This window comes from Peromyscus leucopus, chromosome 6 (assembly GCF_004664715.2).
Source record: "Peromyscus leucopus breed LL Stock chromosome 6, UCI_PerLeu_2.1, whole genome shotgun sequence".
NCBI classification, from domain to species: domain Eukaryota; kingdom Metazoa; phylum Chordata; class Mammalia; order Rodentia; family Cricetidae; genus Peromyscus; species Peromyscus leucopus.
The window spans coordinates 30,020,733-30,045,252 of record NC_051068.1 but is presented as its reverse complement, the minus strand read 5'-3'; the positions used below and the strand labels follow the sequence as shown (position 1 = coordinate 30,045,252).

General features: G+C 38.8%; 1 protein-coding gene across 1 annotated transcript in view; it reads left to right on the top strand.

Moving 5' to 3' along the window:
• Nucleotides 1–24,520, top strand: part of Slc7a11 (solute carrier family 7 member 11) — a 75,052-nt gene that overhangs the window by 18,185 nt on the left and 32,347 nt on the right. The window contains exons 4-6 of the mRNA XM_028873390.2: nt 236–361; nt 4,538–4,637; nt 10,938–10,982. Of these exons, the coding sequence (XP_028729223.1) occupies nt 236–361; nt 4,538–4,637; nt 10,938–10,982 (271 nt within the window). The remainder of the gene's footprint in view (nt 1–235; nt 362–4,537; nt 4,638–10,937; nt 10,983–24,520) is intronic.

The following is a 24,520-nucleotide window of genomic DNA, read 5'->3' as shown; positions in this document are numbered from 1 at the left end:
AAACAGGTTCTCTGACTGTGCAGGGGTTGTATCTAAGCTTGAATGTATATCAAAGAGGAGTCTTAATGCAGGAGGGACTAGATCTGGGGCAGAGCCTGGGATTCTGCTCTTCTTAGGTTCTGGTAGTTCATGCCAGCACTGCAGGTCTATAGATCACATTTCGACTGACAAGGCCCTAAGACATCATTGTGCTCATGGGGGTTTGCCTTTTGTAACTTTGTCTATTTGTTTGCAGCTGTGGTGATGGTCCTAAATAGCATGAGTGTCAGCTGGAGTGCCCGGATCCAGATTTTCCTAACCTTTTGCAAGCTCACAGCAATTCTGATAATTATAGTCCCTGGAGTTATACAGCTAATTAAAGGTATGGACTGAAAAGTAAATGCGTTTTAAACTGTGTATCTGCTTCTGGTCTCTTCTAACACTGACTTTCGCTTGTCTAGCAGAATCCTTAATTAGTCTTTGCTTGTGGAACTTAAACTCTGTACTGTCATCTAATTGATTTGAAAGGCTACACTGAGGGTAAGTCAGTATTTATAGTCGAATGGCAGCAAGAGAATTGAGTAGACCAAGCAACAAGAATAAGGTGTCTGAGAATTCTTTTGGTATAAATTAAAATTACTTGGAGTCAAAACCCAAAGTGAAAAAAAACCCCAAAACACTTCCCCCAAACATACACTTCCCCCCAAACATACACACACACACACACACACACACACACACACACACACACACACAAACACACACACCAAAAAAAAAAAATGAATTTGCTGTGTAGCTTTAAGTACTGATCAATATATCATTTATTTGTACTGCAGAACTTTTTAGTAATAGCAACAAATGTGAAAGATAAAAGCATTTCTGGAAAATAATGGAGGATGACTTATAGTTCCTTATTTTCTCATTTGCATTTCCTTTCTCTGAGATTAGTACTCACAGAAGAGCAATGAGGTTTAAGAATAATATTCCTAAAAACAGGATCTTTATGTGACAATAAAAGAGTTGCCAAAGCTTAGTTCTTATTGTTATAATATTTTCCCTATAAAATTTGCATTTCCGAAGAAATGGGGTAGCTTCTGGATTTACTGGTCATGAAGCTTCCTATTTTATAAGATACGAATTTGAGGGATGCCATCATGGCGTTAGGGTTGGCCTGGTAATAACAGTATGTGCGTTTGCTTAGATTTGTTGGAAATGGCTGAAAGAGAAAGAGGGCCCAAGGGGGTTACTGAATTTGCATCAGGAAACAACCGGAAATGATTAGAGCAAATCAATTGGAAAGAGGTGATGTAGCATGTGGGCATGTTAAGTATTGTTTACATTGACATTGCCAGTTCCAAGAAAAGGAATTTCTAGAAACTGAATGACCCTAAAGGAGGAGAATTATAACAACACGCAAGGAAGCCGCAAAGTTCAGCACAACCATTGCCATTGGCAGATGCACCAAACACTGAAAACTTGGCCACTCGAGCTGGGAGAGGGAACTGCTCTTGTCCATTTAATCAGCCTAGTGGGCAATCTTAGAGTCCTGCCAGTAAAATGCTTTCATCAAATCCCAACACTTCAGCCCCAGAATAAACGCAATGAATCATTTGAACAGCAGAGCCGGTGTGTGAGAAGATGTGGGCTTGCTATCCGGGTTCACCATGGCCTCCACAGAGTTGGCTTGCTCATATTCCATTATGAATGGAGGCAAAATTGTCCACACACTCAGGGCTTTTTTTTTTTTTTTTTTGGTTTTTCGAGACAGGGTTTCTCTGGGTAGCTTTGTGCCTTTCCTGGAACTCGCTTTGGAGACCAGGCTGACTTCGAACTCACAGAGATCCACCTGGCTCTGCCTCCCGAGTGCTGGGATTAAAGGCATGTGCCACCACCGCCCAGCAAAAGTTTATTTTTATTTATTTATTTTTTTCAAGACAGGGTTTCCCTGTGTAGCTTTGTGCCTTTCCTAGATCTTGCTCTGTAGACCAGGCTAGCCTCAAATTCACAAAGATCTGCCTGCCTCTGCCTCCTGAGTGCTGCGATTAAAGGCGTGCGCCACCACCGCCCGGCCCTCAGTGCTTTTGTCTCCTGGGCTGACTTTCTAAACCTCTGTAGAGAGCCTCTCCGATTCTGGAAAGGAGCTGAAGGGTGAGTCACTAGCCCTTCTAGCGTGGCTCTTTTCTGGCTTTTCCTTTTGGTGTAATGCCAGATATGATTGGTAGTTAGAGTCTGTCATTGGTTCTGACCCCTCACATGTGTGTGTGTGTGTGTGTGTGTGTGTGTGTGTGTGTGTGTGTGTGTGCAAAGAGGGGCATGGTTAGCAATTGATACTGTAGTGCAAATTCCTTGAGAACAGAGACCATGATGAAACCCCTGATTCTTTCCTGTCAGTTACGAAACAGGGGTATTTTAATATTGCTTATGGTATCTGGAAGGTAGATCCACCCTAATTCTTGCTTCTCACACAACAGAGAAATTCCCTGAGGATATTACTGTATTTGAAACATAGTTTAGTACTTTGGAGACCAGACATATTTTCTTTATTACTACAAAATTTTATGAAATTGAGATTTTAAAATTTGTTACATTATCATTTAGTTTTTCCACATTTCTCTGAGACCCCAAGAAGAAGAAGACTTCACTGATAAGTGTGGTGTGTTTATTTCTACTCTAATCAAATCCTGATTGTAGCTGGATATTGTGCATTCACTTGTGAAGCCTGGAACTTCCCTTTGAATGTTTCTTTCATCTTCTCAAGGCCTGTGTTACGCATCCAAAAATATTCCTGAAGTTCAGAAACAATGTGCCTCTTTGTGGCACTCTCAAAGTAGCTCATATGAAGAACTGTGGCCCAGTCTTTACAGTTTAGAGCTTTTCTCTTATCAATTACTAATTGCTACACTCTGAAGGATATTCTCTTGTTAGAAGAAAGAGACCACAGATCATAAAAGAATACCCAATAGATGGTTCTTTCTTTTAAAAAGTATTTTATTTTTAAATGTGTGTGTGTGTGTGTGTGTGTGTGTGTGTGTGTATGCACCCACATGTTTGTGTATCTACAATGGTCATGTGCACATGAACACAGGTGCCTGCCAAGGTCAGAAGAGGGCATCAGATGTCCTGAAGCTGGAGCAACAGGTGATTGTAAGCTACTTGCTATGGATGCTGGGAACTGAATTCAGGTCCTCTATAAGAGTAGCACCTGCTTTTAGGTGCTGAGCAACCTCTCAATTCCCAACAGACGTTTCTTTTCTGAATCTCAGTGTGTAGATTTTCCTTCTATTAAGGAATAGACATGTTTCAGTAAAATGGGCATTTCTAATTCAGCCTGTCAAGTTTCCACAAAACTATATTTAGAAGTTGCTTGCTTTGAGAAAAATATCACTCTTTGTGTAACATAACCATGTCCTTTTAACCCCTATCTTCACATCCTATCACTATGAATCCTGGGTCTCATGATGTGGGCAATAGCTGATATTTGACTTACAAGGGAGTGTTGTATATCCATCATTCACCTTCTGCCCTTGTGGCCCACCCACTTTTGTTACTTACTCAAGGTCAATTTTACACAGAGTCATTTCCTATTTGAGTACTCGTACTCGCTGTTTTTTTGGGGGGGTGGTAGATGACACAGATGCTTTTTTTGGTCCAATTTTGAATCTGTGCTTACTAACACAAATCTGATTTTGTAATCTCTTAAACTACCCAAAAGATTCAAAGTAAAAGGTACCCACTGTTCACAAAATAGAGAAAAAAAGTATGATGGACAAAAGTGTTCAGTTTATACATTGATGCCAAAGTTGGTAAAACTTGGTTTGGTTTTTGGTATAATTTCTTATTCATATTTTTAGAAGAAAATGGTGGCATGGACCAAGACAGTGTCAACAAGTTATCTCTATAAAGAAAGCCCTTTGGGTTGAATGGCTTATCACAGTTAATTACACTATGCTGCTGGGTGACATTGGCCATAGACACTCTTATATGAGTGGCCATGGCTGTGCTCCAGGGAACCTTTATATGAACAAGTCTTGCAGGTTTTGATGGTGGATTTTGTCTGTCGCTTTCCCTGCTTTAGGAGGCAGGTGTCGAATGCACTACAGGGATAAACAGCAGGATGCTAAGTGATGTGAGAGGCAGTGCAGGTGTTTCTTGAGGCCTCCTCACTCAAGGCAGACTCTGAGATTTCTTTTCATCCCCTACCACGTTATACATTATCTTCTAAGAATTTTGCCAAACTCTTAAAACTTCAATTTATGGAAGATGCTTTAGTCTACTGTCATGGTTAAAACAGAAGACACTCAAGCAAGGGGAATGGAGTTACCTATTTTAAGTGCTACTTTTATCCTGCTGGTCATCCACAAAAGAACTTTAAAGTGGTCTAGGTGAGAAGTGTGCATTCGAAATTCCTGTCCTAGCTTGGGTACAGTTTTAATGGATGGAGTTGGCTATGAACAGAGAATCAGAACAGAGTAGCTCATCTTCCAACCATGTATAGAGTTGGAATAAATAATAATCAGTTCTTTGCAAAGCTCTAAAAATCCTCAAATTCTAATTGCAGGGCAAACACAGCACTTTGAAGATGCATTTTCAGGAAGAGATGCGAATCTAATGGGGTTGCCCTTGGCTTTTTATTATGGGATGTATGCATATGCTGGTTGGTAAGTTGATATCTCCAGATACTTGATTAAATTACTTCATTTGCCTTTTCTCTTGTTAATCTGTCTTTTTTTTTTGTTTTGTTTTGTTTTTTGTTTTTTGGTTTTTTTTGAGACAGGGTTTCTCTGTGTAATTTTGGTGCCTGTCCTGGATTTCTCTCTGTAGACTAGGCTGGCCTTGAACTCACAGAGATCCTCCTGACTTTGCCTCTGAGTGCTGGGATTAAAGGTGTGCGCCACTGCTGCCTGGCCATCCTCTTGTTAATCTGTCTTTTATCATAGGAGTGTCAACTTTGACCCTAGTGATGGGTGAGGAAGCACATCACACATTTCTTCTCCAACTAGATTTTCATTATGTCATGTGCACAGCTATTATATAGTCAAGTTTCAAGTAACATGGAATTCTCAGAAATGAAGACCTACAAAGCTAGGACAAATTTTTTTTTTTTTTATAGCCAAAGGATATAAAGCAATGCTAATAGACTGGAGGGAAACTAAGTGATGTGTGTTTGTTTAGATTCTCCTTGTCTTCTTTGTGTAGCATTTCTTCCTCCTGGGATAGGATAGAACCTGTCTCAACCAAGACTCTTACGATGCAGTATGAGACAAGGTGGAACAGAGAACTGCCCAGCTACTGTCCACAGAAAGGCCTGAGGAAGTGCGAGACACATATTTTAGGTTTTACAGTTGGCTTTGCAGGAGACAGGTTCTGGTTTCTGTGAGCACTCAGGGAACACAGATTCTAGCTTCTGCGGTTCACCCTGGGAGGGAAAAAAGAGAAACATGAAGGGAAGGTGGGAGGATAGTAGAAAGAGATCCTTCTTCAGAGATCCTTCCAGTTTCCTCCAGTGTGGCAGAGCCTTTAACTTATGACATCATTTCTGAGCCCCCAGACAGTCAGGGTTGCTATTAGATTTAGCCCCGTGGCATAAAAATGAACAAACAAACAGATGCTGGGGTTTAAAAGCCAGTATACATTACTTCTAATCATTCATCAGTGAGGATGAAATAGTGCCATGGGGTACTTGGGGTTAGTACCCGCCCTGTCAAAAGGCCTTTGTGCCAGAGTACCAAGGATATTTATAAATAGTAGTCAAGGAATTTTTTTTGTCTACCCTCTCATGAGGAAGAAACAATTGAGATGTAGAAATGAGATGGTCTCAGGAGATCAAAATGATAAAGACAGGAAAGGAGAAATCACAATAATAAAAGTCCAACTGGTCAAATGGTATGCATCATATTCAAGGGCCTTTACACATTTCATTAAAATGTTTCCAGTAGCTGAAAACACAAACAGGTAGCCAATACAACTGGCACCACCATGCCATGGATTCGTTTATTTCCTTCATTCTTGTGTGCCTGTGATTCCCGCTGCCCTGGCACAGCAGTGTTTTGTGGAGGAGCATGAGTCACAGTAATCAAATATCAGAGAGGCACTTCTTGTAACTAAATTTTATTGACCTTGTAAGTTTTAGTTGAAATGACTATTTCAAGAAAGCCCACTAGGTACAACAAAATCGAAACACTAGAATCATTGCAGGAAGATTAATTTTCATTGTTTTGGGGTAAATAATTGTAGTAGTTTTCTTTTCCATATTTATTAAACCAGTAGTTAAAGCTGTGATAACACTCTGTAAGCCTAAAAACACTACCAAGAAACTTCGCTATTGCAAAAGTTATGTAAATATGTATATAACATGAATTCATTTTTTTTTCTTCTTTCTTCCTCCTTTTATTTTATGTTTTTGGATCTTATCTTCCAGGGAATATCCAAATGCATTCCAAAATAAATAGAATATGTACCCTATTAATCTCACAAATTGTGAAAATATGGCATTAGAAGAGAATCAGCAGAGTATGGCTGCATGGGTTTAGCATAGCTTTGAAGTGAAATATGTTTGAAGGTTGTTAGGTTACAGCATAAGAAGATCAGTGTAAAATATTTGTATACCCAAAGAAGATTTTTGCAGCCATTGTGTGCACACTTTAGTTTTGAATCTCAATGTTTTTGAAGCCTTTTCACTTTTGTTCAGAGCACAATGTGGTGCTAAGCAGAGAACAGGACTGAGTGTGATCACAGTGTTAGAAGCCGAATCAACTCTTCTCTCTTTTGAGCCTGGATCAGGGCTCCATGCCCTGGGGCAGCAGCCAAGCCACAGTGAGGGTCCCTGGGAGCCCCAGAGCAAAGCAAGGGAGGGGAACAAGGGCTTTCAGCTCCAGCTGGGTGCTGGGAGCCTGTTGTACTCTGTCAAGAATGTGGAATGTGGTGATCTTCACAAGGCAGATTTGATTAATTCTGTTGAATGGAGTTTCTTTTGCCTGTGAGCACCAGGCATCTGTTCCCACGGAATATTAAAACATTTCTACCCTCACTCCACTCCCACCCGGCACTGAATATTCAGGTCACCTGCTTCATGTAGAGCCAATTTTCTCCACTTCTGAGGTTTTTGAGGGGCGGTGGATTTTTCCGTGGAAAAAGACTCTTTTCATCTCTGACTTATCTTATTAATATTGTATTTTACTGATGCTGAGTCCAAAGTGCCACTTGCTTTCACCTATAATGGAGGTTTACAGAAAACTTTATTTATTACTCACCCCCCCCCCCCACATAATCCTCCTGTCTCTACCCTAGCTTGAAGAGCCAGGAACCATCAATTTTTGTGTGTGTGTTCTTGAAGATTCAGTCACAATATTGGAAAGTAAGTCTAGGATTGTAAATGAGAGGTTATCTGATCCAAATGGCTTAGCTAGGGGATGATAGGGAGCTATTTAGCTTCATGGGTTGTTATGCTGGTTTAATGCTGCTTTGTGAAGAGGGGGAATGACCTGGCTATTAATCTATGGCCCTCAGTCCGAGAAAAGAGAAGCAGAACTAGAAGAGAGAGTGTGTGGGTTGGGCAGTCCCGGAGATACACCTACTATTTCCATGTAAATGGATTAAGGTGGGGTCTGAAATGGTCTCAAAGACTGGAGCATTGTAAGAACAACCTTTGCTATCTGAATTGGCCATCTTTTACCCTATGATTGCCAAACTGGCTTGTACACTTACACATTGGGACTGTGAATGGCTACCACTCCTTGCTTTGCTGTAGAACAATATTTGACTAAGGGAATTTAAAAAAAAAGGGGGGGGGGAACAAACCTAACATGAAGATATTGTCACGACAGAAACAAAGCAGTGATGGTCAGGAGTTGCAAGCCAGGCTGTTACCTGTTTGGACCGGCAGCGTGCTAGCCCTCTGTTGTCCTGGTTACCTTACTCTCAGACTGGTCACCTCCAGCTGTTGGGCTGAATAGGAAAAAGACACCACCAACCCTTTGGGATCCTGAATGGAGTAAAGTTTTGGCTCTGAGGAGCACAGAACCTATCCAGAATGATGAAAACTCCTTCACTGAAACATGATTAGGGGAAAAGAAATCATTAGCTCAGTCAGGTCACGGAGTCGGGTCAGAACAACTTTCATATTATTGCCAATGCCTGTATTCAGAGAAATACATCTGCCAGTCCGCCTGTGGCCTTGGGGAAGTCAACCAATTTCAATCCTGTGTCTGGGTCCAAAGCTAAGCACAGCGTAGTGAGATTTTTTTCTCTCTCTTTTCACTGTGTGATAGAGAATTGGTTTTCAGTGTCTTTTGTTGCCCTCTTTAATCGAATCCTCAATGGATTTAGCCTCCCTGAAACATCAGCCAAGATTATTGTATGCCTTTGTGTCAAATCTCACCTCAAGAATCTGCTTCCTTTAAAAGTCATGTACAGGGTGGGTGCTACAATGTAGGGGCAACCATCACTTTTTATGCACAGTCATAGAAAATCTGAGACAATAGACCTTGTGAGTATTCTCTAGGGGCCTTGAGAAGTAAACAGGGGAAAGAGACTACTGTGGCCTTCATCCCGTACTGAGACCAGACAAGTGTCAGGTATATTTCCCACTGTGTATGGATTTTTTTTCACTGAAATGATCTACTGTCCTCCTCTTCCCTCCAAACTGTAGGAAAAATATTTGAAGTCATATTCTTTTTTCACAAGTATTCCCCTCCTTGCCTTAAGGTTATTGGAAAAGGCCAGTTCATAAACTATTAAGAAGCAACGGACTTCATCTCTGACATGCAAAACCTGGCACCATTCCTTAATTCATGTGATTTATTCTGTTTGAGGTGTTATTTATATTTTGCTTATTTATTTTATTTGTTCCCCATACTTCCTGTTGCCTCAGGCTTATAATGAACATGTCAAATCTGTCTCAAATAGCACATTCCACAGCACTATCTCTGGTACCCTCAATGCAGGAATAGTAGCTCATTTATAGTCCACACTTATAATTCTTTCAGCCAGTCTTGCATTATAACGGTAAAAAATGGAGCGTGCACATAGCAAGGGTTGCATTGACTATTGCTTTTCCTATAATAACAACACTATATGCATCCTGTTATATGTACACTCTCCTAAGGCAACAACAGCTGTTGTTTTTAGAAGTTTAACTTTCTAGTTGTTAAAACATATTGTTAGTTTTATATGTGTGTGTACATATACTTTTTATATCACCCTTATTGCTACTGTTTCTTCAATGTATTTCTAATATTGATTTATAACTTGGTCGTTAAAGCTGTAGCCCTTTTGTTCTTGAACATCAACTGACTAATGAGTTCAGATAGGATTGTCTTGAAGGTGGGACAAGACCAGATTCTTCCCCTATCTTGTAGGCTGTGAGATGCTTTAAGCATGTGGCAGGCAATGGGCTAATATTCTGGATATTTGTTTTTTGAGAGAAGAGAATTTGGATTTCAGACTTGCAATCCCCTGTGCCATGCAAGTGGCTATTTTAGCACCAAGGAATAATAAGATAACCGTAGAATGCTTGACTTTCCATTCAGTGAGAGTTCCCAGAGCTTATAGAAAGAAGATATAGCAAGTTCTTATTGTTATGTTCGTCTGTTCTCATGAGGATTCTTAATTTCCTTCAGCTGTGCTTTGGGGAGGCATAGGAAGAAGTTAGTAGGGCTTAAAGGTCCTCCAGCAGTCCCTTTTGGTTGGAAAATGAAATCAAGGATGGAAAGCATTAGCCATGTCTGTGTGGGCTTGGTAGAAGCTCATTGTGAAGAGAGCAATCAGAATTTCTTGGACCCTGACATTAGGATAAGATTTGGAGATTCCATTGGCATTGAAAGTTAAATATTTTGTGCCTAAAATGCTTCTTTTACATGTAATTCTCCAAAAAGTGTTATGGACCTGGGAAATGGTCGAAATTCCTTGTTTTGTTTGTTCTTGATGGACAGTGTAATAAGTAACAATGTGCCTACAATTAACTACCTGAACATACCCAAGACCTCCCTCCCTCCATCAGCCTGTGAATTGGGTTATATAGGGTAAATATGGGCAGTGACTCTAAGGGAAGAAGTGTGAATGGAAGGTTTAATCTTTTCATTTTAGTTTAAAACTAAAGTGGCAAATAGTATGCATTTCTGAGGTACAAAGAAATTAGGTTATGGTTTATGAATAGAACATGAAATAAATAAGTCAAAATAACACTTCCATAACAAAGTATAGATTTTAATTTTCTGTGGTAAAACATTTGAAATTTTCTCTTTTAGATAATTTGAGACATGTAATAAACTATCATTTCTACAAGTTTTGGTCCCTGCTCATACACTGTGTTCTGTGTATAAAGTCAATAGCACTTCTCTACAAGGCTGCCCTCACATAATTTGGATCCTCTTGTTTCTAGCTTTAAATTTAGATTTACAGGAAGCACAGGCCACTTTATACTTAATCCCCCCCCCCACGCTTTCTTGCACACTTGTTTGGCTGGATACTATAGCATCTCTCCTTTCCCTGTGCATAACCATTGTGGCACACTTCTGGGCTTCGTTCCAACCTCAGCCTGGAATGGCCTCATGACACCTCAGTAAGGTCAAGTTGTGTGTCTGTCTCAGGTCGGGAGGAATTTCCTCTGGAAAGGCTTTTGCCACCGTAGCTCAGGGCTGGCTCTGCCCCTCCAGCTCGTGCGCCCTTTCCGGGCGTAGCATCATGCTGCTCTGAGCCGTCCTGTAAACCGTGAGCTTGCCCTACAGATTACGGGGTTTTCCACTCTCATTACCATCCTGTCTCACATTTTAATGCTTCCGCTATGATCTAGGAGAAAACGTTCTGTGCGAATTCTGACTGGTTTTTCATTTGCATCTTCCTGCATACAGTTTTTCTGTCATGTTCGTGATTCTAGTTTGATTTTAAAAAGTTTAGCATGTGAAACTTTGGATTGTGGTGGCAAAATATAACTAATAGTTATTTGTTTACTAATAATGCAGGTTTTACCTCAACTTTATTACTGAAGAAGTAGAAAATCCTGAAAGGTAAGTAACCTACTTTACTGTGAGATTTTTGCTAGAAATAAAATTTGAATTTTATAACTGAATAATAGGCTTGAAGAAGAAACCCAGTGTGGCTGGTTAATTTCACTGCTGTTGATATAATTGAACTGTTAAATAAACTGACCAAAATTTTCACAATAAATCACACCCAAAAAATATATGTTATATCTTAATATTAACACATATTAAATATATTACATGTAATCATATACCATATTCAATACTAAATTGACTTATAATATGAAAGTAGGAAAGAATAAAGGTATCTTTTATATAATCTATTTTATATAAACATATACATGTAATCTAACATGGACTCTTTATAAGTGTAGTTTGAACAAAAAAAGTTGATTATTTCTACATTTACCTTAAAAAGAAATCTACGCAATTAGAGAGAATAATATAAGGAATGGAAACTTGGTGAAGTAACTGAAAGATGTTATAGGAACTTGTAAATTTTGGAGCTCAGTGATTTTTTTTTAAATGTTTTCTTCTTTAAAAAATTGATAGATGATTTGGTGTTAATTAAACAACACGTCAAGATAGGCTGCAAAATTAATTATTTTCATGATTTGTGAATAAACATTTGACTTTGTATAGAAAAAATAAATTTCTGTGAATTAAAGGAGGAAAATTTAAGAAATATAAAATATAATGATATTTAACTCATCTTGCTTTTATTCAGCATAGGCTATCTTCTAACCATTGTGCTAAGCGCCTCTTTCAGGATGAATGGGGCTTATCTTCAAGTATTTTATTGTGTTTTCTGTGAATGAAAGTGTGGAAACAGAAGTGTAAGAGTGTGACTGACGCCACAGGAGAATGTTAGCTAGCAAAGAGAAAATGAGATGTCTTTAACTTTACCCTAGGGCATGTTTTCCATCAAGAGTCTCATGTGTAAGTAAGGGTCCCCAGGTAAATAGATACACACACACACACACACACACACACACACACACACACACACACACACACACACACACACGGGGGTGGGTGGGAGTTAGAGATACACACAGGGAGAGATAGAGAGAGAACGAGAGGAGGGAGGGAATAGAGCAATACAGAGAGAGGGATGGATGGAGGGAGGGAAGGAGGGAGGGAGGGAGAGAGAGAAAGAGAGAGAGAGAGAGAGGAGAGAGAGAGAGAGAGAGGAGAGAGAGAGAGAGAGAGAGAGCTCTGCTCTGTTGGAAGAAAAGCCGGAAGTATGGAGTTGAGAAAGTATACCATTGTGAAATTGGTTGGAATCAGAGACTTTGCCTAAGGGATTGACAGTTCAAGGTAAGATGAACTATCAAATTATGGCCCTGGGTATCTTGGGAGATGGTTAGCTAATTGCATTTAGCCAAGTATCAGAGATATCAGGGTAGAACATACAAGCCAACAATGGAAGTTAACATGATGCCTTATAGTATCTGATTCAACTGCTATGTAAATCAATATGTAATCTCAACATGAAGAAGGCCAATTCATTAAGATAGATGGTCAATTTGTAAGAATATTTTCATATTTTTCACTGAAATTAAAGGCAGAGGAAATATTTACCAGGTACCAATTCTTATATTTCTTGGAATGATAAGCAAGCTACCCAGTGACTGTAAGCACACTGATTATAGAGATAAGTAGGTAGGCCTGTCTTTTTAGTTTTGTAGACTCATTACTGTGTGTGTGGTGATGCAGAGAAAGGACAGTTCATACTAGGTTTTATGTAAAGTATTTATGGAAATCTGATTATGTGGAACAAATAACTAGGGCTTAGTATGGCATTTAAAGCTAAAATATTTTAAAGGACCAATTGCTGAATCTAATGTAAGAGAATATTATGAAAAATAGCAAGTTATGGTTTATGGACATGTTCTAGATCACAGTATCAGTGTTATAGTAGCAATTCATGTTCCAGTTTCAGTTACTTAACAATTTAGACAGACGTGTTTGCTAGGTACATGTTACCAGTGTGTGTGTGTGTGTGTGTGTGTGTGTGTGTGTGTGTGTGTGTGTGTGTGTGTTGTCTTTAAGTGTTTCATACCACTGTTAGGTGTTTCTGATGCATGTCCCTGGAGTGGTGCTTGGGTGAAGGAGTCTCTTCCTTAGCTATATTCCATCTCTTAGTTTCTGACATGGATTAAGCCCATGCTTCAGTGTCTACAAACACTAAAGAAAGGTGATGGCGATGGATCGATTCAGTGAATTTTTCCACTGAAAAGAAATTTTTCTTGTCTAAAAAGAAAAAAATGGGGGCTGGAAAGATGGCTCAGCAGTTACGAGTGTGTGCTGCCCTTTGCAGAGGACTGGAGTTCAGTTCCCAGCACCTACATTAGGCACTCACAACTGTCTCTAACTCCAACTCCAAGGAGTCCTGTGACTTTGGCCTTCATAGACGCCTGTACCCATGTGCATATGCCACCACATAGAGATTAGCACATATACATTGCCTTCAAAGATTAAAATAAATCTGAAAAGTACAAAATAATAATAGTATATGCCTACTGGGTGTACTGAAGAGTTAGTACATATATTTAGATTAACGAGAGTTATTTTTTAATCTCCACATAATTGATTGTTGCTACCTTTATTGTTGTATTTTTATTTTAGAGCAAGGCAAACTGTTACTCATTTATGAGTGTTTTCTAGGTTTTGACATTCCAAGCAATTGTCTTTTCTCAGTCATTTTTGAAAGGAGTATGAAAAATTACTATATTGTATTGCATCCAGTCCCTGCAATTTTCAGGGCTGGAGTTGAATATTTGTTTCATTAGTCTTATTTTTGTGCATAGAACTCATTGAGGTTTTATATTTAGAGAAGTAAGGCTACTTTATAATGGAAAAAATAAAATACAACTTTTATAATAATTAAAAACTAACTTGGACCTGGAGAGATGGCTCAGCAGTTGTGATCACTTGTTGCTCTTCCAGGGGATATGAATGAGCTTCCCAACACCCATATCAGGCAGCTCACAACCACCTGTAACTCCAAACGCCTTTAGTTCATTCAGCACCTACACGCAAGGGTGTACGTGCACAGACATAGACACATACACATAATCAAAATAAATCTTTAAAAGGAACTATAAATCAGTCTTAGAATATTATTATGTGGTATATATTTGAATAAAATAAGATTTTGAGGGACTTGAAACTTGTAGTTTCAATCATAAAGCTCCACATAATCCCAAGAAATACTAGAATTTTAAAATATTGGCACAAATACATTCAGTTTCTGGAAGTGATGATTCTGATGATGATACATTCTTTGCTAAACTTATGTACAACACTTTTACTTCAGTATCTAATCTTTAAGATTTTATTTTATTACTTTAAATTATATATGTGTGTGTGTGTCTTTGTGTCCGAATGTGTACAGGAGTGCAGGTGTCTGCAGAGCCCAAAGTGTTGGATCTCCTTGAGTCATGTCAGTTGTGAGCCTCCCCACGTGGGTGCTAGAAATAAAAGTTGGTCATTTAGGAAAGTGTGATTTTTAATTATATTTTTTACTATTTAGAATAATTTTTAAATTTAAATGTATTTTGACCATATTCTTTCTCTCCTCCAAATCTTTTCATATCCTCTCCCCCTCCCTACTCACCTAACTTTAAGTTCTTTCTCAAAAAGAAACAAAAATCCAATATAACAACAAAATGAAGAAACAAAATAAAACCAGCTCCCCAGCTCTCCCCCAAATTGTAACCAAATAAAAGCACACACACACACACACACACACACACACACACACACACACACACACACAAACCAGTGGCATCCAATCAACTACTCTTGAACATGAGGCCTGTCCTAGAGTGGTTGATAGATCCAGTGTCACTCTATTGGAGAAAATTGATATTCCCTCTCGCAGCAGGTATAAACGCCAGTTCAGTTGTTAACCTTTACTTTAGTGGCTAGTTTTCATTCATTTATTCATTCATTAACTCATTCATTAATTAATGTTTTAATAAGATAAAACAAAAACTGTCTCATCAAAATTGGACAAGGTGAACTAACAGAAGGAAAAGAGAAGGCATAAGAGTCAGAGACCCACTCATTCTCACACTCAGGAATCCCATCAAAATGCTAAACTATAATATATACTTATATGCAGAGGACCTGGTGCAGACCTGTGCAGGCCCTGTGCATGCTGCTTCAGTCTCTGTGAGCTCATATAGGCTTTGATCATGTTGATCTAGAAGGCCTTGCTATCTTGGTCCTCCATTCCTGTGGCTTTCCATCTCCTCTTCCATGGGGTTCCTGAGTTCTGAGAGGATGGATTTGATGGAGATATCTCAATCTAAGGCTGAGTGTTTCAAGGTCTCTCACTTCATGTGTAGTGTCTGGCTGTGGGTCTCTGTGTTCCCATCTGCTGCAGGAGGAAGTTTTGATGATGATGGCTAAGCAAGGCACACTGATCTATGAGTTTAGCAGAATATCATTAGACGTCATTTTATCAGTCTCAGGTTCTTGGTCACCCAAGCAGTTGGGTATGGGTTCCATCTCGTGGAGTGGGTCTTTAGTTAAATCAGTTGTTGGTTGGTTACTCCCACAAGCTTTGTGCCATGACCACCCTCACATATCTTGCAGACAAGACACCACTGTAGATAAAGGGTTTGTGACTAGCTTGGTTTTGTTTCTCTTTTGACAGTATGCAGAGTACCTTCCTGTTCTAAGGTCCTTGGAATATAGGTGAAGGCTTTATGTAGGTACTGGCTATACATCCCCATGTTCAATGAGTTGTGTATGTGTTGTCTTCAGCAATGGACCTTGCTGTCAGTGTGGAGAGCAAGCCTGGTTTGTTTGGAGATTCCTGTGTGACCCCTTTGGCCAACAACTCAATTAGATGTAAACTGACATTCTCGTAACTGCTATGAAATCTCTCATATAGTGTCTTACTTTAAGGTCTCACTTAAGGGATTTCTTAGTACATGTTAAGAGTCCTCAGAATTTTGAAATCATTACAATGAGACAAGTTGAAGAACAAAAGCTTTGATTCCTTTTTCTTCTTTCACATAGCATACTTAGTTAAGTTGGTTCTCATTTAGAAGACTCTGCAAAACTTAACCAATATATTCATTTTCTCTAAATTAAAGCATGATAAATCCGCAAAATTTCCTAAGTACACAGTGAAGGTTAAGGTCATGTTTTGTATTCATCAACCAAAGAAACTCGGAGTTTTGATTATTTTCATTAGTGTTAGGTTTTAACATGACATCTTGTGACCATTTTAACAGTTAGCGTAGGTCTTTTCAAACTGTATTTTATTTTTAGACCACAAGAAAGATGTGGGAAATATTTAGAGCTAAGTATCTAGAACAGATGGCACAATTACATGGATCTGGTCCAAAAGTGTACTTTGTATTATTTTGTAGGTGGACACAGGTTCCAGAATGCCTTTCATTACAAGGGAGAGTAATTATGGTTGCGTCTCCTTTGTGATGAGCCAAGATAAATGTGTTTCCTAATCAGTCACCAGTGCATGTGTCCAGGTGTGCCGAGACATGCAACTTGCTGGCAGCTGGTGCAATGAATCATCAGCCAAGGGTATAACCCTTTTACTACCTCCTCCATGTGAGCAATCCGATCTTCCCCAAACTAATGGAGAGAGGGCGATAATTAATTCAAGTCAGTGAAAATAGCAATGCGATTTTAGAGAGGCAGGATGAAGAGTGAAGTTTCCTCATATCCACTGCCTACTCTTCTCAAGGAGTCTCTTTGTGAGACATCTCCCAGGTTACCTAACATGACACTATGAACTCATTTCTGAGCTATCATAGGCATGCCTCATAAAACATTTGTTAGGTGCTGTAACAAGGGAGAGAACAGCTTGGCAATAATATCTATGCTTGCACTTGCATTACGTTACAGTTAAGAAATTTCCTTGTGGCCTTTTTTTCTTTTTAACAGTACTTCCTCCTCTATAAATATTAGCGCCGGTGCATATGCACATGTGTGTATGCATGCATACGGATACCAGAGGCCCCTGTTGGATGTCTTTTCTAATCCCTTTCAACCTTATTTTTCTGAGACAGGGTCTCTCTCTGATCCTAGAGCTCACTGTCTCGCTAGACTGACTGGCTAGCGAGCTTCAGGGACCCATGTGTCTCTACCTTGTCAGCACTGGGATTACAGGCACCACCACCTGAATTTCACACAGAAGCTGGGGACCTGAACTCAGCCCCTTAGGCTTGGGTGGGAGGCACTTTACCCACCAAGGCAGCTCTCAAACTCCTTTAAATTTTATAACCACACAAGAAATAATAGTTTTGTTATATTGTTTAATAATTATCCATAGCTCGTTGACCAACCCAACTAATAAATGCAGTAGAATAAGAGTACTATTTTCAGGGAACATTATTGTGTAAGGTTTGAACTATGAAGGGCATAGAATTCCAAGGAATCTAGTTTGGAAATATAATCTCCCCAAATGGCATGTGGCATAATAATGACAGATGACATATTCAGGTTTTTTTTTTTTAATGTGTTTTGGGAAATATAATGAGTTTTGCCTCATGACATTACTTTTGTAGGGAATATATCACACAATCTATCAATGTTCGAAAAGTTACACAGTACAAAGAACATATCATTTAGATGTATAATGTTTGAAATCCTGTTCATCGATTGATAAATCATGTCTTGTGTTGATGAAAGCTAAGAAATGGATTGCTTTGGTTTGACCTTGGGGGTCTGAGATTAGTCAGCCTGTCTATTAGACTTGTTCTCATGTTCTTCTCACATCATTTGTCCCTTCTGCTCTAAAGTGTTGGAAACCACAGATATAGAGGGAGTCACTAAAGCTTGATACCATCCATCATTTTTGAAGAACAAGCCATCACCGTGCTCTGAATGATCAACTTAGATAGAAGGTTTAAATAATCAGAGTGTCACGTTTAATTAATATCTCTCCTGCTCCCAGTTTATATTAATTGGTACTTCAAAGTCATCGCTCCTTGTGCCAGTGATAACTTAGAAGAGGAACTTGCTTTGGGAAAAGTACTGTGAGATCAGTGAGGTAGTATAATCCCTCTGGTCCACAGTGGTCCCCCAAACAATCCTGATGTTTGTATTGGGTTCAGCTGTTACACTCTGAAATTTTTAAGATAGGCATTTAATTTCTTACTGACTGTTTTATTTCTTATTAGACTGTTTTATATGACCTGTAAGTACAAGGTATATAAACCAATAATCTGATTACTAATAGCGAAACAGAACAAGCAAGCAGAAAAAAACACAATTTGTCTTAATGTTTTGTGGTGAAGTTGCATGAGAAAAGACTGAAGCTTGGCTTGGAATTCTTTTTATCTTTCATTTTGGCATTTTTAGGATTCAGCCTTATATGAGCTTAATCTTCCTCTTCATGGGCTCAATTAGAAGATTTCAACTCATTAGCAAATAACAGCATGTTTTTTTTGTGTGTGTGTGTATTGTGCTAATGTTTATGAAATTGTTTACTACAAAATATTGTAATTTTATAATCCTAGAATATATTTAAATTTTTATTATATATAGTCATGTTTGATGCTCTTTGGTTATAGAAACTGTTTTTATAGACAATTAATTCCTTTTAAATAAATTTATAGAAAAACCTATGTTAGTAAACCAATGTAACTTACAAACATATTTGCCAAGTGAATCTCTTAAACAATGAAGTTTCTGAATAGAGGATTTTAAGGATTCAACACCATGATGAGGCAAATTGCTTTTGAACCTTTGTTTACTACTTTTAAATGGATGGTAATTATTCCAATATTACAGTCCTCATAAGCAAGAAATACATGAAAAATTTAAATTGCAATGGGATTGAAAAGTAATACAAATTACAAAACTGAATTTACATCCAAGTCCACAAAGGTCTTCCCTTTGGCAAAATAAAACTTTTTTTTCTCAATTAATGTCAACATGCATCATTAGATTTATCTTAAATCAGGACACTGCTGCTCTTCAGTTTTGAAATAACTAACACCTAAATTAAAATGTGTCCATGTTGTGATTTCCTAGGAATAAATACAAAGTTTGGTAGCTCCAGTTCTAATGTGTTTCACAATAGAAATATAATGACATCATTGGGGCCACTGAGACAGACAGAGGCCAGAAAGAGATGGTTGTGTCTTCATCAAGGTCACCAGTTTGCTCTTCCTTGCTGTTGCTCAGTCTGAAAGTTTCTCCCAATGGAACACAAGGTTGAGGTACCTTGGGATCAAAATTTTTGCATTTCTCAGCTTCACATATGCATAAAAATTACATTTGGCTCTGAGACCCTTTGTTCATATAAGGCTGAAGTATCAAATAAGTGATGCAGAAATTATAGGATTATATTATAATATTTTATCATGGGGTAATCAAAGAAGACAGATATTAATCCTTCAAGTGCTTTGTGGAAGGCACAGGCCTTTTTCTTTTTTCTTTTTGGATTCCAACCACATCAAAAGGCAGGTTTTTGAAGGGGAATGCTTTTGAATGTTCTTACTCCTTTTAGTTCAGTCATTTCTGAGTTCTATTTTTAATCTCATTGAAGTTATATTTGGCATCCAGAACAGAAAAAAAAAATCATGTTTTGGGATCAATAACAGTGGTTAATTTATTTTCACCCAATTTCTGTTTCTTTTAGAGAAAGAAATAAGAGATATGACAGGTAGAGTAGATAGAGCTATAGAATGCAGAGTCTTAGAAAGGGGAAGCTGGAGAGTTTCTGACTTAGCTTAGAAACCTAAGCATGAATCTGTTCTATCTTAAACAGTAGCAAGTCATAAGTGACAAAATGAGGAACTGACTATTGTGCCTTTGAATCAGTCTACCTTAGTAATATTTATTATGATTAGAGTTGGGGGTCTCACTATGTAGTTCTGCTAGTGTGGAACTCATTATATACATCGGGATGGCCATGAAATCACAGAGATCCAACTGACTCTGTTTCCATAATGCTGGGAGGAAAGGCCTGTGCCACCACACCTGTGCCTTTTTTTTTTTTTTTTTTTTAATGTGTGCGTGTTGACTAGCAACTTTCTAATTTATAACCATTTCTAGTTCGGATAAATTATTGTTTTAACTATGTAAGCTGGGTGGTTGTTGATGTCTTGATGCAGTAGATATTATTCAAGTGAGGAACAATATATCTTACACTTGGGGTTCTAGATCAGAGTTTCTGGAATCTAAGCACTCATGCTGTAGTGATGTTCAAGCATCTACTCCGGTTTCCATCTACTCATCTACATAGCTATTCTCTCCATATTTAGAAGTATCAAGTCAGCCATTAGCTTGTCTTCCAATTTTGAAGTCACACATTCACAACCCTCCTCATCCATATTCTCATTTATGCAGATAATTTACCTTTGCTATGTCTGCATTTGAAAGTCAAGCAACCATGCTCAAAATGTGGCTCATAAATAAGTTTTACAGTCTGGGTTGTAATCAATGAAAACCTTCTTAGAACTGTAAGCTCTAGTCTATGGTCTGTTGCTGCTTAAGCAATCACACTGACCCACTTCTGCTTAAGATTCCCACTGGACTAGAAATAAACTTTCATGTGATTCTTTATGGGTAGATGCAAGATATGTCATTATGTCTCTAGGTCATGACATAAGAGTCATCATGTCTGCGCACATCATGCCTCAAAACTATTTTGATAATTTTTTCCAGTCATTCAAACATCGTTCCACTCAGGAAAAGAAACAACCCTTGCATTTGTACAGGCACAATCAAGACTTAATCCCAGGATAAATTTGAAGGAAACCAGAGGAAGTTAAGGCTTTCTGGTGAGGAAGAGGAATTCCTTCATTATTATGAACTATGTTTGTTTATAGAGTCATTGCAAATAGTGCTGGTTCAGAAAATCAAAATTCAAGTCCTGTCTGGCCTTGACTGGCCGTTTGACCTCAAACACACCTCACTTGGCTTGGGGAGCCTTTGTTTGCTAGTATAACATGGAAATAATAATCCTTTATTTTGCTCTTCTCAGGGTTGTGGGAATGAATATGTGAAATTCAAAAATGCTAATGAGCTCAACAAGTAATATTCAAACACCAGCTGCAACCCAAACCTATATTCTTAGAGGATTAGAATATTTTATAAGCATAAGCTCTGAAAAAAATTAAAGGATTAACGTAATTGTTTCATGAACAGGGGATGCCTTTTCTGCTCATGTGACCTAATAATCAGCTTGGAATGTTGTCTGCACCATCAGCAAATCACCTACTTACTAGTAGCTGGAAGGCTGGGGGAGGGCGACACCAGGCTCACTCATCTGAGTCAGAAGGAATTTCTTGGAAGACATTTTTTTTTCCTTTTGTGATAAATGTTAGCATGCTCACACCTGGATGGCTGTCATCACACATTTGATTAATGATGCTGATAGAATGAATGGACTGCTTGTAGTCTGACTAGAGTTCCCTATTTTTAGATAGACTATCTTATCAAAAATACTTTTATGGAATCTGTGAAACAAGGCCTTGGTCTGAGTGGCTTACACCATGTATTTTAAACATTTTATTTTTACTTTTTCTAGTAGAGAAGCTAGTTAGTACAGTGCATGAGAATGCAAGCTTAAGTTTTATAAATTTTTATATAATTTAAAGATATAAAATCTTTTTTTGTATATGTATGTTTTTTTTTTAGACTGGTCTCATTTGATCATTCACGCTGGCTTTGCATTTCTTTGGTAGCCCAGGTTGCCTTGAATTCAGGGCAATACTTCTGCCTCAGTCTTCCAAGTTAGGGATAATAGGTGTGTGCTACCACACCTAGGTTAAAAAGTAATTCTTTATTAAATATGTAAACAGTATTTTAATCTGGCTCACAGATGGGGCTCAGGGGTTAGTAACTCAGATGATTATTTTCAAAGCTTGATATGTGTCCTGTGCAGAGAAGAAATCTGAAGCTCAAAGGAGTGGAATATATTCTTATGGATAGGCAGCAGTTGGCCAGTGAGAAGATTAGGATGTTAATCCATGTTTTTCTAGCTGCAGAACTCAAGAGTCTTTATAACACAGCATTAATCTTTGGGGGACAAAAGGCAGAAGTGATTCTTGACCATAAAGAGCACCCATGCTAACTTAGGATGTAGCTTTGCTGAAGAAGAGGAAGTGAAAAGCAGAACAGAAATGGAAGTGTCTGCGGCAGTGACTGGGCATGCACAAGACTGTAGAAGAATGATTGATTTCAGAGAATAATGTGTAATACACTCTGTGTAGGACAGAGTGTGGGTGTTAGGCTGCAGTAAGCATAAGCTTCCATCATGAGGCTTTGGGTCCTTATCTAGCAGCCAGTGAGACTGGCAGGCAGGAAAGCATTTGGGTGTGGATGGGAATTAGTGCTTGAAAAGTATTAACTCTATGGCAAGTCCAGTGGGTTTTCTTCTTGTATGCCAGAGTTTACATGTAGTTGCAGTGATGGAGACACACTTCAGCCTTCTTTTGTATGTCTGATCATAATAAAACAACATCACTGAGAAGTTAATTGCCTTTTATACTTGTCCCATTGCTATATGAGACACAGTAACAGTATGTAGCAGAAATTCTGGCAGAACCACATAATCACCACACTATCTCTGCCCCAAGATAGAGAAGGTTACCTACTTAGACAACAAGATGAATCAGCACTGTGTCCATGTACTCTCATCACAAATACAGGGCTGGGGATGTTTCTTTTTTAGTGAAAAAGGTTCATCCATCTATTCTTTCTGCCAGTGGAAGAGCAAATGAGCTAAGAGGAGATAATTCATTTATAAAGAAATTTATGACTCAAAAGTGTCCAAATAAGAGAATTTGCTTAGGCATGGAAATGCTGCGAATGTAAATGTAAAGGACTCTTGATCAGCGACATTTTTTTTTTCTTTTAGATATTATGATTGGGCAAATGAGACATGCTCACTTCTAACTTGCTTTGGGTTCTATGATATTCTAATTCTTCTTTTAGATGAGTGACTATAGAGAAATCAATAGTCATGCTGATGGCTTATGTTATTGGAAATAGAGAAGTGTCACAATTGAGTGACATGGCTGAAAAGATTCCTTAGTGGTTAAGAGTGCTTGCTGCTATTTCAGATGATCCAAGTTTAGTTCCCAGGACCCATGTTAGGTGGATCACAATCACATACACCCCCAGCTCCAAGGAATTCAATGTCTCTTCTTTCATGGGCACCTGCATACTGTTGAACATACCCACATAGATAGCCATAACCACAAGCAGACCCACACACAATTTTGAAAGCCTTTGGAAAAAAAAAAGAAGACCTTAGACTTTTACCATCAAATAGGAAACTTGGGTTAGAATCTGGAAACCTTTCAAGCAAAATACTTTAAAGGTTCAACCATCACTCATTCGATATTCCAGGGGAAAGGTAGGCATAGGAGAGGAGAAAAGTGACTGTGAGCATGAAATAAGACCATTGGTACTGCAAGACACAGTGAGTTTCATAGTGATGCTGTGTGGATCAGATGGCCAAGGTTCTAGATTTTTCTGCCTTTTGTTTTCTTTTTTTCTGCATGTAACCCAGGATGGTCTTGAACTTGCAATGTAGCTGCTTCTGCCTCCCCAGCACTGTGATTATAGACACCGGGCCACTATACCAACCGAGACACCATTTCTGCTTCTGGGAATATTTTGCTTGGTGGCTTAACTATCAATGTTCCTTGTCCTTTCCCACCATCTTGCTTATTACAAAGGGATGCTTGGTAGCTGACTGTCCCTGTCCTTTTAACTGTAGCATACCTGTGTAGGTGGGACAAGAAGCCACATGTAGGAAGGAGGGTGGATCATCATGGGAACCACACTAAGAGGTGAGATAGAAGAAACCCTACCTCAGTGGCCAGAGTTAGTTTCAGAAGGCAGAGTGGGTGAATGGGGGAAATGGCAGGTAGGTGAATGGGGGAAATGAACTAATCTATTAGACCTTAAACCAAGGGCCATATCCAGGAATCTAACTCAGTGAGGATACCTGAGGGAGGGTTCATGATCTGTGAGTGGGCCAGGAATAACCACTCGTGAGGAAATCAGTAGTGCTGTGTGATGAGGAATCCCTGATTCTAGTTATTTTCTTTATCATATATGTTCATAGGAGATAGTTCCTGGTAAACCTCGAGAGGTCCAGAAGATTTTTAGTTAGTACTTTTCCGTGTGCCTTACTGGATCTTTTAAAAGATAAATACAAGCAGGAAAGGATCCTTGAAGAAGTCTCCTGTGTCACGGATGATGCTTTCAGTAACCCCTTTAGAGAGGGAGAGCCCTTTGTCCGAATTTTCACAAGTATTTGCAATCTTGCTTTTTACGAGTATTAACTATGTGCTCTGACTCTCACCAAATACCATTGTTGTGGGAACTAAGGATAATATATTCATATGTTTGACAGTGCCATTCTTACAGTAGACACTTATTTAATGATAGACTATCTGGTCTTCCTTTCTTCCTCCCTCCCTCCCTCTCTCCCTCCCTTCTTCCCTCCCTCCCTCTCCCTCCCTCCTTCCCTCCTTCCCTTCTTCCCTCCTTCCCTCCTTCCCTCCCTCCCTCCCTTCCTTCCTTCCTTGCCTTAACAGTGTTCAATTTGC